Raw genomic sequence first — 17,173 nt, forward strand, 5'->3', positions numbered from 1 at the left:
AGGGGCAGCCCCTCCTGGAGAGTGGGGAGAGAGGTGCCTGGCCCCTGTGGCCCCAGGACACTTGCACAGCCTTGGAAGCCTACAGAGGGCACCTTCTGGACACTGCTTTGAAACAGAACATTAGCCGGGCTGCGGGCTGCGTGGGGTCTGCAGGTGCGGTATCCCCTGAGAGGGGCGACTGGGCTGTTACAGAAGCTAACGGCCACTGGCATGGCTGTCTGCCCTTGCGGCACTGTGGGGGGCTGCTCCAGGACCCCGTGGCCAGTCCCTACCGTGAACCCCACAAGTTTCTGAGCGGTTGGGGCGGGGGGGGGGTACAGAAAGCAGCATCCCCTTCCCACGGAGGCACAGGGGCCGCCCCAGCCTCACACTTCAGGGGAGCGCGCCCTGCCTTGTCTTCCCCAGGGCCTCCACAGCCCGGCAGCTGCGGCGCAGCGGAATCCCTCCGCGGAGAGCAGGTGCGCGTTCACGGAGCATCCTCCTCAGCCCGCGGTCACTGACGCGGACCTGTGGAGCATCGTGGCACGCGCTGGGAGACGGAGCTGCACCTGAGGCTGGCGGCCCAGCGCCCGGGGGTCCCAGGCCCACCGACTCATACCTGCGTCTTCCCTTCTAGGACTTCTCAGAGCCGTGGAGCCCCACGCTGTGGCCTCCGCCAGGCCTTCCCGCGTGCCTGGGCAGGATTCGATCGGAAGTCAAGACAATCCTCCTGTCACTGCCCTCCTGTGACCACTGGGATGGAGAAGAGATGGAGGCCCCGAAGCAGGATTTCCACAGTGGGTGCCTCAGCACACGGCCCCTGGAGCTCCTGGGCTGGGATGCCCTCCTTCCTGACCCCGCCCTGTCAGTGCCATGGGGCTCCCCACAGCCCTGCACCCAGCACACAGGCCAGGCGACAGCCTCCAGGCAGGGAGGGTGCCGCGGAGCCCGGAGACTCCTCTCTCCCGGATGTTGGAATGGAGCTCCTTTGCACGTTACTCTTGATGAAAGCGACCCAGGGCAGGCCATGGCCAGGAAAGAGGGAATGCGAGGGGCCGCCAGGGCCAGGGCCGGGGCCCGTGAGTGGCACCTTCCAGCCACAGCTGGCCCTGCCTGCGGCTCCTCTGCTTCGGGTCCGTCTATGCCCAAACCAGTTGCATAATAAGCCTTTCCAGCTCCTCACACAGGGGTTAGAAATCAGTTGGTGAGGAGAGAACCAACGGTTGCTTCCACTGATCCATCTCCACGAACAAGAGGAGGACAAAGTCAACTCTAGGCTAAGGCAAGGGCGCTCGGCGGCAGCGGAGACACCGGCACCCCGCGCTGGAGGCCTGGCTGGACCCCCAGCTTCCTGCGGCTGCAGACCCTGGGAGGCAGTGGCCAACGGCCCATGGAGTTCTGCCTACGCCACCCCTGTGGGGGACCTGGACTGGGTCTTGGCCCCAGCTTTGGTCTTGTCTAGCCCTGAGGACATTTGGGGAGCAAAACAGTGGATGGGAACTCTGTCTCTCTGCCTCTCAAAAACCTGAATCCAGGGGCCGGCGCCGTGGTGTAGAGGGTAAAGCCGCCGCCTACAGTGCCAGCATCCCCTTTGGACGCCAGTTCGAATCCTGGCTGCTCCACTTCTGATCCAGCTCTCTGCTATGGCCTGGGAAAGTGATGGAGGATGGGCCAAGTGCTTGGGCACCTGCACCCAGTGGGAGACCAGGAAGAAGCTCCTGGCTCCTGGCTTTGGATCGGCCCAGCTCTGACCACTGCAGCTATTTGGGGAATGAACCAGCAGATGGAAGACCTCTCTCTCTCTGCTTCTCTGTAACTCTGCCTTTCACATAAATAAATATTACAAAACAAAAACAAAAACAAAAACAAAAACAAAAACAAAACCCTGAAAACCCTGAATCCGTTCTGAGACGCTGAGTGGGGAGCTTGCTTCTCGCCAGCGCCAGGAAAATTTCTGGGGGAGGGGGTGCAGCAGCCCCTCCTTCCGTGCTGACACGCGAGCTATCCAAATGCCCCACCCCCGGGGAGGGACCTGCACCACAACCTCACTGCAGAGTCCGCGCGCTCACACCCCGGCCACGGTGTGCGGGTGGCCTTGCGGGAGCTGCGCGGGGCGCAGACCCTATTGGAGTGCCCGCGGCAGCCCTGGCCGCCTGCTTCCGGCCCAGCCTCCCTTTAACGTGCTGGGAAGGCAGCCACCGGCCCAAGCGCTTGGGCCTCTGCCACCCACCGTGGGACGGCCAGATGGAGCTCCTGGCTTGAGTCTGGCCCAGCCCTCGCTGCTGCGGCCATTTGGGGAGTAAAACAGCAGATGGGAGATCTCTGTCACTCCCTTCTCTGTCACTCCGCCTTTCAAATAAATAACTAAATCTTTAATTTTTTTTTTTTAAAGGGACACTGGCCTATTCGTGACAGGGGCCGTGGCCAGCCACACCCGCACGGGCTCCCATGGGAGGGAAGGGCACAGGCCAGTCCTGCCACGGGAGGGACGGATGGCAGCAGCTGTTGTCTGAGAGAGGACCCTCCCCCGCTGACGGGGACAGCGACCGGAGCCGTGAAATTCTCCGTGGGCAGAGGAGATGGAACGTAGAGCTGGGCAAAGGCTGGGGCCTCTCTGCTTTGTGGGAGGCGTGGCCGGCCTTCGCCTGCACAGCTTTGCAATGGCACTGGGCAGGCGCTGGCTTGCAGGCCAGAGGCCAAGCAGCTCGTGGGCTGCAGGGGTGCCAGGCCCCACAGGACACGCCCTCACTGGGGCGGGCCTCTGGCACGGCGGGTAAGCCCCCTCCTGGCATGTCCGCCTCTCAGGGTGACGGGTTCAAGTCCCCGCTGCTCTACTTCTGATCCAGCTCCCTGCTAATGCGCACCCTGCGAGACAGCAGGTGAGGGCTCAGGTGCTGGGTCCCTGCCACCCACGTGGGAGACCCGGATGGAGGTCTGGGCTCCTGGCTTCGGCCTGGCCCAGTCCTGGTTTTTGTGGGCATTTGGGGATGGAAGATCTCTTAGCCTTTTGAATAAAAAATGAAAACAACTGAAACAATCTTAAAAACAATGGAAAAAAATAGAAGTCCACGAGGCAGGGGCACCTCTCCTCTAGGAGTTCCTGAAATTACAGCGACTTGGGGGGGGGGTCCCCTCCTTCCCCCTCTGTCCTCCCCCTGCACCTGTCTCCTCTCGTCCCCAGGGGCCAAAAGGCGAATCACCCTAAGGAACTGTGGCTACGAAATGGGCTTTGAGGCAGGAAAAGGAAAATGACGTGGTGGCCGCTGGGGTCTCTTTCTGCACCTGTCTGCGCACCTGTCTCCTAGGCACCTGCCTGCTTCCCTTTAAGGAACCTGATGACCAGTGTCGCCTTGGCGCTCTCAGCCTCCCCTGGGCAGCGCAGGGCGAGGTCAGGATGATGGGTGTCAGCCGGGACGCAGGCTCCGAGGATCACCCCCAGGGCCCCCCCACACGGGGGGCTTTGAAAGAAGCCAGCATAAAACTATTTGTAGAAAATTAAGACTCCCCCACTCCCCCCAAAATCTACCTACGTAGCTACCCACCTTAATGGGCCATTGATCCACAGATCTGTCCTTTAAAAACCTCCCTTTAAAAAACGTTACTTACAGCACGGGCAGGGGCCATACTGCTCACCTCGCCCTTTCTAGAGGCCTCAGTAGCTTCTAAGAAGCCATGGGTCTCTCTCTCCCCTTCGGGGACAACCCATCAGCAAGTCTGACACGAAACAGAGGTGCCGCGGGCAGCAGAGCTGTGCAGGAGGCACGCGGGCTCCTGGGGCCGGCAGCCGGGGGGAGTGAGACCACCCGAGTTCCATGGTGGCGGCACAGTGCCCGCTACCCCGTCAGGCCCCTGCCAGCTCTCCCTGCAGGGCTGGGACGGGCCCATGGACAGCAGGTAGGTCTCATGAGGTCCTGACTCGCAGGGAGGGAGGCTGGGGGCCCGGGCATTTCTCCTGGACGTTCAGGGACAAACCAGGCTGGGGCCGGCATTACCTGCCTGTAGCCACCTGGTCCTGCCAGGTCCAGGCTCCCAGCAGAGACCCAACGGCGCTGCCACAAAGCCAGAGCCTCATTCTGTGTCCAGCGGCCTCTTGGGAGGGTTCCGTGGTAGCCACGGAGAGAACAAGGGATCAGAATCCCATGGAAGACCCGGGCACGGAGGCCCACTCCCCTATAGCCACTGCTCCCAAGGGTTCACGAACACGCACCGTTCTAAGAGATTTCTGTTTTCCAGGCTAAATCGCATATACCGCAGGCACAGCCTCCATGCTTAGCAACTCCCTCACAGAGACCCCTGGCCAATCCCACCCATAGAGCCTTGGGTGACTTTACAAAGCCATCTGATAGCTGACAAACATCGACCACGTTCCTTGCGGGAGCCTTGCGCGTTGCTTCCACACGGGACACGGCATCCGAGGGAGGTTCCAGCACCATGGCAGTGGTGTGCCAGGGTCGGAGGGAAAACACCTCTCTCCCAGGATGCATGCGGGCACGGCCGACGCTCACGCAGCCAGGCCCGAGGGCGACGGCTTGCTTAATTCAGGAATAGGGGTTCGCAGCTAGAAAACCTGGGAGGCAGCCAGAGACACCCACAGCCAGCTTGGCCAGACTCAAACAAGGGCACACGTACCACACAGTGGTCTCAGGGGGCCTGCGCTGAGCTTGGGACCCCACAGCCACCGCGGCACAGTAGCCGGTCCCTCTCCCCCAAAGCTCCTCCTTTGCTTGGTTTCCCATGAGTCAGTGGACACGGCGCCTCATCAACAGGTTCAGAAAACTTAGAAGACACCGGCGGGCCCACAGAGGAGCAGAGCGAGCAGTGGACGGCGGAGGCGGCTCCGTGTTGGAGAGCAGACCAGGAGGGACCTGGCCTGCCCACAGGATCCTTATCTCCTTCCCTTTTTCACCATTCGTAGCCACGTGACTCATAGAAGGCCGCAAACTGGGAGTGAGGCCCGTGCTCCCGACAGGATGCTAACCTGAACGGGCCCGTCTGTGCGTGGGATCCTGCTGGGGGCTCCCAGGCAGTGAGTGACTCATCCACGCTACAACTCGGGGGGCCTTGGGGACGTGTTGCCAAGTGTCAAAGGCCGACCGAGATGGCTGCTTCCCTAGGGTCCGGGGACACCACCCTCAAAGTGACGGCGCTATCGGGAGGGGACAGGGCGGGTGACGCTTTGCACAGGAACAACGCGACGGGCTAGTTACCTGAGCTCACGCAGCCCTGCTGCAGGGGGTCCTGGAGTGGCGGCACCGGATGGAGGACTAAACGGGAGAAAGGCCAGGGTTAGAGGTGCGAGCGAGGCCCGGGGCTCCCGGCTTCCTAACTGGCTGCGGTGCCAGGAGCGATGGGCTCAGACCCTCAGCCTCCCCAGGGAGGGTGGGGACGGGTGTGCGGGCCTGCATGGCGCTGGGGGCAGGCGGAAGCCGTGGCTCGCGACGTCTGTCACGTTTGTGCCTTTGGCTGCTTTCTTCCCTGACTTCTTGATTTAGCCACTTGACTTTTACCTATATTTATGTACAAACAGCATTTCCTTAATTGGGGACTCATTTGCTGCTGCTTATAAAATTAGCCCAGGCACAACCTCTCTCCTAAAAACCACCGGGTCCCATGGCAACAGGTGGTGGGGGGAGTGCCAGCTGTCTACCTCCAGGCCTAGGTAGCAGCCCAGGTACCACCTCCCTCCGCCCCTCCCTGCGTCGGCACCTCCCCCCGGGGGTGGACCGTCCTGTGTCCCAGCCCCTCCTGGACCTGGCTGCCCTCACCTGGCCCCTGCTACTACCCCTGGACAGGCAGGATGCTTTCCCTGCGTCAGGCTCCTCCCCCCGGGGGGTGGACTGTCCTGTGTCCCCGCCCCTCCGGGACCCGGGCTGCCCTCACCTGGCCCCTGCTGCTACCCCTGGATAGGCAGGATGCCCTCCCTGCGTCGGCCCCTCCCCAGGGGTGGGCCATCTTGTCCCCACTCCTCCGGGACCCGGCTGCCCTCACCTGGCCCTTGCTGCTGCCCCTGGACGGGCAGGACGCCCTGGCCCAGTTCGCCGTTCAGCCAGAGCTGCATGCGGATGAAGGGTTCTCGGCCTTTCTGGGTCAGCTTGCTCCATGGCTTCGGCCGGGACAGCATGTCACTGACGCTGCCCTGGGACAGGCCCAGCACCTGCGGTGACAACAGGAGCACATGGCCGTCAGTGCCCAGGTACCCGGATGACGCCACGAGATGCTTCAGGGACACACGTGGCCAGGTGGCAGCATGGCGGGGAGGACAGCACACGGGGGGCACCGAGGGCTGACTCCTGGGGGTGGTGATGACTGGCAGGAGGCAGAACAAGATCTGTCACCGGTGGGCCTGATGCCCTGGCATGGGGGGGGAGGTTGGGCGAGCCGTGGTTACAGCCACAGCTCCCAGCTCCCCAGGAGACAGGCTCGGGAGAAGAGGGAGGTCTTGAACCAGCCAAGGCTGCAGGGCTGACACCCGACAGGGGAAGAGGAAGTACTGAGAAGTACCCCGCTCTCTACCCGGGGCACCAAGGAAGGCTGGGGTGCTGGGCCCAGTTCCCGAGAGGCAGCAACAGCGGACGCTGGCAGGACGCGGGCTGAGCCAGGGTGGCGCTGAGAAAGGTTCGTGGCCTTTGATCACGCCCTGCTCGGGGGTCGGGGCCCAGAGGTGAGCTGGTGGGGGCGGGGAGCCAGGCTGGGAGTGGCGCTGAGCTGTCGTCGCTCTGTGGCGCACGCATATGGCCATGCATATGTATGGGCACAAACACGGCCCAGGGCGCAGATGCAGCCCGGGGATATTTAGGGGCTGCCTGCGATCCCTCTTCGGGAAAGTTCTCAGTTCCAGAATAAGCTACACTGCTGGGCCAAGCAAGTTCAATGCTATTAAGTCTCTTCTACATTTAAGGCAGGAGCACAAACGTCTATTTAAATGTTCTCAAGCGGTATTTTTACAACGCCGAACTAGAAATTTTCCAGGGGCTGTAGGACTCCCTCACTACCTTGTGTGAAATTTGGACGACCCTGTGCTGGGGGCACGAGCCGGTGCTGCCGGCCGGGAAGGCAGAGTGGAACGTGGCCCCTCATGTTCAGAACCACACGTCTGACTATAAAATGATGCTGGGGCCTTGTGTTTACCTTAGGCTCTACGGGCACGGTAAATCCCCATGCTCTGGAACGTGGCAAGTGCTGGGGACACAGAGGGTCTGCAGCCGGCACGTCCTGGGCCAAGGAGGAACGGCGTGGGCAGCCCCCCCACCCCGCCCCGGCTGAGCCACGTGAGGAGGGAGCACCTGCCCCGCGCTGAGTGCTCTCTGGACCCGCTGCCCCTGGGCCATCGGATCGGGTCTACCATGGCCAAAACAGCCTGGACAGGTGCCTCTTAGCTGTCCTCGGCCGTGGAGGCCGGAGCTGGACTCAGCCACTTGCCAGCGCGGGGTGAGACGTTCACCTCTCTGCACCTCAGGTTCCCGTCGCGTGACAATTTCACCATCTCCCTCCTGAGAGAGCTGAGGAGGGACCGGCATGGGAGGCCCAGCCCGGAACCTGGCCGGCAGGGGGCTCAGCAGATGGACCCAGGGAGCAGGAAGCCTTGCCCCGTGGCCCCTCTGGATGTCTGGGAGAAAGCAACACTTGAGGGTCTTGGGGTGACTGAGCTGGGTGGTGTGGGCCGGCGTTGGGGCGTAGCGGGTTAAGCGGCCGCCTGTGCTGCTGGATTCCCTAGCAGAGTATGTGTTAAAGTCCCAGCTGCTCTGCTTCTGATCCAGCTCCCTGCTGATGACCTTGGGAAAGCAGCAGAAGATGGCCCAAATGCTTGGGCCCCTACATCCACGTAGGAGACCTGGAAGAAGCTCCTGGCTCCTGGCTTCGGCCGGGCCCAGCCCTGGCTGTTGCAGCCATTTGGGGAGGGAACCAGCGGACAGAAGGCTTCTCCTTCTCTCTCACCCCACCTCTGTCACTCTGCCTTTCAAAGAATAAATAAAAAAATAAATCTTAAAAACATTTTTTTAGGGGTTGGCCTGTGGAGTGGCAGGTTAAGCTACCGCCTGCCATGCCGGCATCCAAAATGGGCACTGGATTGTGTCCCGGCTGCTCCGCTTCTGATCCAGCTCCCTGCGAATGCACCTGGGAAAGCAGCGGAAGACGGCCGAGTGCTTGGGGCCCTGCATCCATGTGGGAGACCCAGATGAAGCTCTTTGGCTCCTGACTTCCGCCTGGCCCAGTCCTGACCATTGCAGCCTTTTGGGGAGGGAACCAGTGGAAGATCTTTCTCTCCCCCACCTCCCTCTGTAACTCTGCCTTTCAGACAAAATAAATAGTTTGTAAAAAGGCTAGTTTATTTGAAAGGCAGAGTTACAGTGAGAGACAGGGAGAGAAAGAGCTTTCTCGTCTACTGGTTCACTCCCCAAATGGCCACGATGGCTGGAAGTGAGCCAGTCAGAAGCCAGGAGCTTTTTCTGGGTCTCCCATGTGGGTGCAGGGGTGTAAGCACTGGGGCCATCTTCTATTGTTTTCCCAAGCACATTAGCAGGGAGCTGGATGGAAAGTGGAGCAGCCGGGATTCGAACCGGCGCCCATATGGGATGCCAGCGTCGCAGGTGTTGGCTTTACCCCATACGCCACAGCACCAGCTCCTAAACAAATCTTCAAAAGAAATTTGTTTTAAGTGGGTGGTGGCCTTGCCGTGAGGATGGAGGGGAAGGCCCGGCTCCCCCTGGGCCCCTCACCTTCTCCCCGAAGATGCGCTGACAGATGCCGTTCTTGGCCAACTTCTCCTTCACCTGTCGGGTGAGCTCGATGGTGTCCACCTCCTGGTACATGTAGATCTCGTACTGCTCGGGGGTCAGCGGCGGCACCGAGGGCTTGGCGGGCTTGGCCATGGGCACGAGTGGGGAGGAAGGCAGGGGGCTGTTCTGGGGTGTCTCGCTGCGGCTGGCCCCGGTCACGCTCAGCTCCGAGCTCTGTGAGTAGGGCGACTCAGCGCTGGGCCACTCCTTCCAGTACTCCGAGGATGGGGGTCCCTGCGGGTGGCAGCGCTCGCTCCGCGGCTGGCTGCCGCCCGTCTTTTCCTTCCCGCCCCCGCCGCCAGCTTCCTCGGCCTTGGTGTCCTCGGCGGAGGCGGGGGTCCGGCGCTCGGGCTGCACGGCACCCCACCAGTGGTCCTTCCAGGCCCCGCTCTTCATGTGCCGCAGGACCCCCTGGCCGGCGTCCGCTGCTCCCTGGGGGTCCAGCCCGGGGCCCTCCTGGGCCTCCTTCTTGAGGGTCGGGGGGTTGGGCAGAGCCGAGGCGCCGGCCTCGGGGGCCGCTGGAGGCTTCTTCAGGGAGATGGCGAGAGGAGCGTAACTGGATGCGGCCGCCATGGGGGAGGCAGACAGCAGCTTGGGGGTGAGCAGGGCGAGGTCGGGCTGCGGCAGCGGGGCGGGCTTCACGGGGGGCTCCAGGGCGGCCTGCTGGGCCTCCATCTCCCGGCGGGCCTGCTGCAGGATGGAGCGGATGGCGTCGTCCGAGTTCCCGCTGCTGGGCGCCGAGGACGGCGGGGGCGGCTCCGCTGCATGGGGCAAACGCAGGGGTGAGACGGGCAGGCACACAGGGCAACCTCACCCCGCCAGCCAGCGAGGAGGGCGGGCGAGGACCACGCGGCAGCCTGCTCCTCCCCGCCTGGCGTCTTGGCTGAGCTGTGAGGACAGACTGCTATCCACCTGGGGGCCTTTGTCACACACCAGCTGGGACACGCCCTCCAGGCTGACTGCCGGAATCCCAGAGGTGTGTCAGACCCTGACCTCCGTGAATAACCGCAAGGCACGATGTGCACATGTATCCAACACACGTGTGCAATTCCTACTATTCAGTTAAAGAAAGCAATAGAGGGGAAAGGTGCTGGGACTCCAGCATCCCACATGGGTGCCAGTTTGTGCCCTGGTCCAGCTCCCTGCTGGTGGCCTGGGAAGGGCAGTGGAAGACGGCCCGGGGTACTTGGGCCCCTGTCACCCAGGTGGGAGACCTGGAGGAGGCTCCTGGCTCCTTTGGTTTCGGCCTGGCCCAGCCCAAGCTGTTACCGGCATTTGGGGAGTGAACCAGTAGATGGAAGATCTCGCTCTCTTTGTGTAACTCTGACTTTCAAAATCAATCAATCAATCAATCTTAAAAACAATAACAACAACAACAACAAAAAAGCAAAACAAAAACAGCAATAAAAGGGCCCGGGTCTCTGAGCAGGCAGTGAGACACCTGGGTCAGCTCGGTCTCCGCTGGGCACGTGCCTGTGCTGTGGTCAGCGGTAGCGGGGGACGCCTTTGGCAGGTGCAGCATGGCTAGGCCTGCACATTGCCATCTGCAGAGATGGACGACTGCCGCGCAGGGAGTCACCCGTGGAGCTCACTAACACGCGTGTGCCCAGGCCCTGTCTCTGGCGCCAGGCTGAGGGGCCGGACGAGTGCGGCCCCCTCAGCTGAGAACCATGGCTGCAGGCTCCTGCAGGACACCGCGGGGGTCTCAGGCCTCCCTGGCTCCGTCTCACATCCCCCACATTACACACCTTGGTGGCTGAGGTAGTCAGATACGTGGGCTTTTTTTTTTTTTTCTTCTTTTTTAAACTACATTAAAGGATGCTGCAAAATGCCCCAAAAAAGAGCCACAGCCTTTGCGGCTTCTCGAGGGCCCTGCCTGGCTCCTGAAGCCCTGACAGCATCCCCAGGAAGGAACCAGGCAGCGAAGGGAGTGAGGCCCGAGGCGGTCCCTGCTGGGGCTGCCTGTGCCCGCCTCTAGCAGGCGCCAGCAAGAACCAACGGGTCTGGAGGCTCCATCCTCCACCAGGCTCGAGACACCACAGGGATGATGTCCCACTGCTTGGGACCCTGGGAAGGGGGCAGGTGGCCACACGGGGCTGGGCCCCGAGATGGGGGCCTGGGGTTTCCTACGCTGAACGCATCCAGCAAGTGTCTTAACTCTGGGGCTGAGCTGTCGCCAGGAACACCAGGCCCACGCAGCCTCTCTCCGGGTTATAAGGGCTCAGTTGAGCACCATCAGGAGGGCGGCGACGCCCAGCCCCAGACTGGTCCACAGTCCGGAGGACTCAGCCCCACCCCCACCGCGTGAGCCAGCAGGGTGGTGCCCGGGCTCAGCAGTCAGGGCTGCCTGCTGCTGGGCCAGGTGTCCCGGGAGGGGGCTTTGCAGGTGGGAGGCAGCGTGGGCGCCATGTTGAAGCTGGGAAAGCGGACTGATGGCGGCTGGAGCTCCTTCCCAGGAGCGCCAGTGCAGACAGCGGGACGACGACCCCTTCCTCTCGGCTCTGCGCCCACAGGAGACGCCCGCCCTGCTGGGCCCCGGGGGGCTCCTGCGAGCAGCCGCAGGGCACTTCTGTCCTGCTCGTCTCTCTTCAGTCTCATCGGGCTGAGTGGGAGGACCACCAGGTAGCAAAGGCCCGGGGCACACTGGGAGAAGACTGCTTGGGAACAGCGCTTGCTGACTGAGGTTAAGGGGATTCCAGGGTAGGGACTGGTGAGCATTAGCGAGACAACGCATCACACAGACCCAGGCTCTCTGCCTGGGCCCAAAAGCTCCATAAACCCATCCTTTACGGAAAACAAGGCCGCTGGGCAGCCGCGGCCCCTGACGACGGAGCGGGGGAGGAGGTGGCGGCCGTACCAGTTTTCTGCACCTGCAGCTCCCGCTTGGCCTGTTCCAGGATGGACTTGATGGCTTCGTCGGAACCAGTCTCCGAGGCTCGGATCCGGGTGGTGATGTTCCCTGCGGGGAGAAGTCACGGCGATGACCTCAAACCCAAACCTGGCCCAGGAACCGGCGCGGCAAGCACACGTCACTGTGGCCGAGAGCCCTGGGTCGGGGCTGCAGGGAGGAGGTGGGTGTGGCCTCCTGCTGGCTTCTCCCAGTGGCTTCATACCGGGGAGGGCAAATCGCTCAACCCGGCAGAAGACGGCACGGACGATTAAAAGGCATTGATCTCCAAGAGTCATTTAAGAGGAGCTCCAAGCACTGCTCCGGCTCCGTGCACCCACGGGAGGCCGGGCTCCCAGACCGGGGACCCGGAGGGGCAGCAAAGCGAAGGGCCGGGGCTCCTTATCTGTCACTCATTCAGCCGCACGGGGGAGGGGGCCCAAGGCTTCCCTTAAAACGTGCGGGTCCGTTGCCACCTCCTGTCTTTTAGACATCTACGAACAAGGGAGAGAAGCCCGCAGGAATTCCTCAAAACCGGAACGCGTTCTTCCAGCCACGTGGTAACCAAGCCTCACAGATCAGCCACACGTGCGTGGAGACGCACGGGAGCCACGGCGGCCCGGGGGCTGGCCCCAGCACTTCCTGGAAGCCATCCAGATGTTTCAGTTTCTCACTGCCTTGCTAAATAAGATCTGCCACACGACGCCACTTAAGATCAAGTGCACCACGGAGCCGGGCGGCGGCTGGCCCGCCGAGGCCCTGGGGGGTGGGGGGGTGGGGCATGGATTCTATACGGGGGAGGTGGGGGGACTTTCACACGTTTGTTAGGAGAACCAGGAAGCGGCGGTATCTGCTTTGGCTCGGCCACCTGACTTCTCAGAGCAACGAGCGGTGTACCCTCACCTGCTTCTGAGAAAAACGGGCAAAGTGTATTGAGGATCCGGACGGCTCTAGGATTTGGGCCTGGGGGGCTGCTGGGAGGGGACAACCTCGGGTGTGCTGCGCGCTCAGGAGAGCCGGGGCAGCTCAGGGGGAAGGGGCTGGGCGCCCCTGGCCCCGTGCCTTGTTTTATACTTACTAGCTCTGTTTTTTCATCAGGTTCCAGGCCAGAACCACACTGCAGTTTTTAACCCAGTTACACAGCTCCAGGACATGCTGCTTCCTAGGCTAGTGATTGCAAGGAAAAACGCCTGCCTGCGACATACCTTCGGACCCATTTCTTCGTTTCGGTACTTCCTGAAATAGTCTGTTCAGGCTCTGGCCTGGATTCTCTGTTGAAAAACAAGTGTGGTAAGAACAAAACAATCAGGGGACGGTGGTGTTGACGGCATGGGCTGTGTGACATGGACCTGAGCCACCTGTCGCTAAAGAAGGGCTCAGGGCTGCCTGGGATGCTCCTCCCTGGCCGACTGGCCTGGAGGGCCGCGGCTCCCCTACAGGAGGCCATCAGAGAGGGACCCGGTGGTGGCCCAGGGGGATCATGGGACAGGGCACTGTTTGCAAGCAGCTCGCCCGCCAGGCCGGAACGCACGCACAGGGAATCCCCAGAGACGCTCGGTTGCAGCGGATGCCGTCCCCGATGCTCTGGGCTCCCGGGGTACAACGGCCGGCCGCTGCTCAGAAGCCACCTGGCTCCCCTGCGGTCTCAACTCCACGGGCGTCCGACAAAAATCACGGCTCTATCTCTGCCGGTTTCAAAGAGGGAAGGAGCTCCTCAAGTCACGGGTGGGACTGGCTTTCTGTCTATCTTTGGATGGAAGGTGGGGCAGGGATGGCCGTTTGGCTACGACTTTCCCGCTAAGGAAGTCGACCCTGGCGCGCCCCCTCCTGTGGGGCGGCGAGAGGAGAGGTCCTGTCCCTGCTGTGCTCTCCCCCACGAGGACCGAGCCCAGCCGGTGCTGCTGCTGCTGCGGCTACGGGGCTGGGCGGCACCCAAGGGCCCCTCGCAGCGTGGGGCCAGCGCCCAGGGCTGATCGGACCCGCAGACACTAACCGCGCCCGCACGCAGGTTGTGCGCTGCGTTAATTCCCTCCAGTCCGAGACACGCCGTGGTTACCAAGTGCAAGGTGCTGGGCCAGTTGCCAAGGCCAGGTCTCCCACACCTAACCACTTAGCTCACTCTGGACATGGTGGCACCGGACAGAACCGTTATCTGATGTGATGTGCAGATGTTTCGTCACACGCACACACGCTCACGCACGCACACGCTCACGCACGCACACGCCGGCGCCGGGCCGCGGACGCCTCTCACCTCTCTGCCTGCCTTGGATGCTGCGGAGAGCCAAGATGTTCTGCTCGTCCGAGAGGAACTGCTTCATCTTGTGGAACGGCTCCTTGCCGCGCACGGTCAGCTTATTCCAGGGCTTGGGCCGGGCCAGGATCTCGCTCACGGAGCCCTGCGACAGTCCCAGGACGTAATGGCCGAAAATGCGCTGTCCGATATTGTGCTTGATGAGCTGCTCTTTGACCTGCCGGGCGATCTCTGCAGTGTCTATCTCCTCGCCCTCGGAGGCGCTGCCAGCACTTTCTGACTGGCTGGGGGACGGGGCCATGCCGTTCACGTCTGGGCTTGGCTGTAACGGACTTGGGGAAGATATGGAGTTTGTGCTGTATGGACCTGTTGGGAAAATCACGCTTGTGCTTCCTGCTTCCTGCATGGCCTTGGAGTAGAAGGACTGCATTAGCTGTCGCTGGAGGAGAGAGTTTAGTGCAAACTTTCCTGTCGAAGCCAGGGGTAGGCTGGGGCTCGCCAGGGATGAGCTGTAAAAGTCTTGACTTAACCCCGCTGGTGAGAACTGGTGTGTACCGTTAGTATTGGAAGCCTGCTCCCCCGGGTTGCGGGGCAGCTGGGAAGGAGGGGAGGCCGGCAAAGGTCCCGGGCGCCGACTCTCAGTCTGGTCTTTCCCTTTCCTCCTGGCTGACCCTACAAGGAAGGGCAAACAGAATGCATTATGGGGGATTCCCAAGGGAAAAAAAACCAAGACCAAAATGCAAAGTGTGCCCCACGGAAGGGAATGACAAAAACAAAAAGTGCGGATTGTCCCAGGGCCAATGCGGTGTGTTGGTTTGTTTTTCGATTGAATTTGTTCAGTCAGCCAAACGAGGCCTCCCCTACACCAGCCACATGCATTCATGTTTGCACCTTGCTTGTACGTTGCAGCCTGGAGAATCCCCCTTGACAAAAAGACTCAAACTCCTAGGGTGAGTGACAAGGAGCCGGTGACACACACAGGAGGGGGTCGGCAGGTGGCGGGCCCCGCCCGAGGAGCAGCAAACACTGACACTCTGGGACTCGTGCGTTCTCTCCCACCAAATTGCTCCCAAGGCGCAGGCACCGCACGGAGTCCGCTCGATCGAAGGCGCGCATGTGTTAAGACGGCAACATCATCAGAGCCCGAGACACCTGCCCGCGGTTTATCAGCGGCCAAACCCCGAAGCACAGTCAGTGAGTGACGCCACCGTTTCGGGACGAGCACGAGAGGCTAAGGTCGGGGACGCGGCCCCGAGGAAAACCTGACACGGGAAGAGAAGCACCACTGAGCCCTCTAAGCAGCCCCCCGGAAACACACAGCCAGCGGGAGGCGGCATGGAGCCTGCCCCTGGCCCGTCTGCACGCAACTAGGACAAGATCCGAAAAGCCACACCATCGTCTGGCCGCCGCCTGCCGGCGGGCGCGCCAGCTGCACTGCCCCTCGCGCGCCCCTCGCTCGCCGACCGACCTCCGCAGACTCGCTGTGGTGCACACATCTTGTCGCCGGGTTTCAGCAGGGCGGGCGGGGTGGGGACAGCAGTGAGGAGGAGGATGAGGAGGAGGAGGACCAGACGCTCATTAGTCAAGGTGCTCGGTCACGGCGACGCTCCCGCCATGCATCTGCCCACACTCACGGTTCGTCTTCCTCTGCCGCGGACCCCCGGAAGCGAACTGAGCCCCACGCGCGGGCCCCTGTGCACCTACCGCTGAGGTCGCTGTTGGAGCTGCGCAGGGCGGCGTTCTCCGACTGCAGCGACCGGTTCTTCTCCAGTAGCAGCACCTCCAGGGGCTTGGCCGAGTCCTGCGCGGGGCAGAGCGGGGTTCACTGGGGGCCCTGCCACCCGCGCCCCGCCCCCAGCCCTTCCGTCTGACACTGGGGGCTCCAGCTGCGAAGCTTTCAGGCACCTGCTGAAACTGTTTTTTTTACTTCTCTGACTCCTCGCATACCTTCTAGACAATTCCTGGTTCTCTATCATGTCCCCAAACTCAGGCAGTTTTGGTCGGCACCCCACGTGGACACCAGGACCGGCTGCTGCGCCACCAGCCTCCGTCCGGAAGCCACCGGGAAGGTGGCTCCCCCCACCGCCCTGTGACATGCCCTCAACCAGCAGCCAGCTGGCTGGGTGACTGGTCACCCTGCCCCGTGCCTTCTCAGCACCTGCCCGAGCAGTTCCCGCTCCCACCCGAACCGAGCTGCCACTTTGGGACACACTGACTGCTCTGCTCCCGCTGGGTTTTGAAATGTTCGCAGAGAACGCCTCGGCTGCGAGCCCGAGGGCTGCCGGCGTGGAACGCGTACCTGGGTCCCGGCTCCCTCCGAGGGCGCAAACTCCATGGACTTCAAGATGCTGAAAGAAGGAGGGCGCAGCGGTTACTCCCCCCTGGACCCTCGCCACCAGGCACGCCGCGAAGCAGGAGCGTGCAGGCTTCCTGCTCTCCGGGAACCGAGGGGCTGACAACTCAGACTCCCCTGGCAGCAGCGCGATCTGACAATGTCTCAGGAGTGGCTGGTATGCAGCGAGCAGTTGGCTAGCAGAGTTGCCTGGCCAGCATGTAAATCAGTCCATATGGACTCGCACCAGCTCTGCGAGGAGCAGAACTGTAAAGTTGAACACAGACAGAACACTGCTGCAAGTGGGATGCGTGTGTACGGCTCAGGGGAGACGAAAAAGGGACGAGGAAGCCACAGAGACGGGAGCCCCCCACGCCCCGGCACGCACTTGGGGACGAGGGGAGCCGGGCACAGGGCAGCGTCCCACCTCGATGGCTCCCACAGCCTTGGGTGGGGGAGGGGAGGATGCTCTCTACTCTGTCCCAGGCACTCAGGCCTCCCAGGGCCTGAGCAAGGACAGGAGTGTTCCCCGACTCCTTCGGCTGTGACCTCTCTTTCCCCCCGTCAGTCTGCCGGGAGGAGAGGGGGAAGAGGGGGCTGCGTGGCCGTAAGGAGCCACCAGCGTCTCTTTCCAGGTCCCCGCGGGGAGCAGCCAGGCTCAGAGGCTGCGGCATGGAGCTTTATGGATCGCAGGCCCCAAGTGGACCTTCCCGGCGGCCCTGCGGCTTGGCCGGAGTGTCCAGCCACCACGACGTGTGGAAAGAGCCATCCTAGGAGGCCGGTGGCCATCCTTTGCCCCCCCCCCCCCCAACCCCATGCTGGTTAGAATCCTGCCTTATGACGTGAACGAACACAGAGGGACGGAGGGGCTCGGAGGAGGGTGAGCCGAGCCACGCTGGCGTGTGCCGGGGACCGGGCAATACTGCTCAGGACATGAGTTTGCTCCC

At 62.3% G+C, this 17,173-nt stretch overlaps 1 protein-coding gene across 12 annotated transcripts in view; it reads right to left on the bottom strand.

Moving 5' to 3' along the window:
• Nucleotides 1-17,173, bottom strand: part of CUX1 (cut like homeobox 1) — a 318,547-nt gene that overhangs the window by 46,106 nt on the left and 255,268 nt on the right. For 4 of the 12 annotated variants that reach the window (XM_062179566.1, XM_062179565.1, XM_062179564.1 and 1 more), the window contains exons 13-20: nucleotides 16,194-16,242; nucleotides 15,599-15,695; nucleotides 13,895-14,566; nucleotides 12,849-12,914; nucleotides 11,614-11,715; nucleotides 8,697-9,517; nucleotides 5,968-6,133; nucleotides 5,187-5,243 (exon numbers count right to left, since the gene is read on the bottom strand). In XM_062179566.1, the coding sequence (XP_062035550.1) occupies nucleotides 5,187-5,243; nucleotides 5,968-6,133; nucleotides 8,697-9,517; nucleotides 11,614-11,715; nucleotides 12,849-12,914; nucleotides 13,895-14,566; nucleotides 15,599-15,695; nucleotides 16,194-16,242 (2,030 nt within the window). The remainder of the gene's footprint in view (nucleotides 1-5,186; nucleotides 5,244-5,967; nucleotides 6,134-8,696; nucleotides 9,518-11,613; nucleotides 11,716-12,848; nucleotides 12,915-13,894; nucleotides 14,567-15,598; nucleotides 15,696-16,193; nucleotides 16,243-17,173) is intronic. The other 8 variants (XM_062179570.1, XM_062179569.1, XM_062179567.1 and 5 more) reach the window with 4 other exon arrangements.

The sequence above is a fragment of the Lepus europaeus genome, chromosome 21 (genome assembly GCF_033115175.1).
Source record: "Lepus europaeus isolate LE1 chromosome 21, mLepTim1.pri, whole genome shotgun sequence".
Classification (NCBI taxonomy): domain Eukaryota; kingdom Metazoa; phylum Chordata; class Mammalia; order Lagomorpha; family Leporidae; genus Lepus; species Lepus europaeus.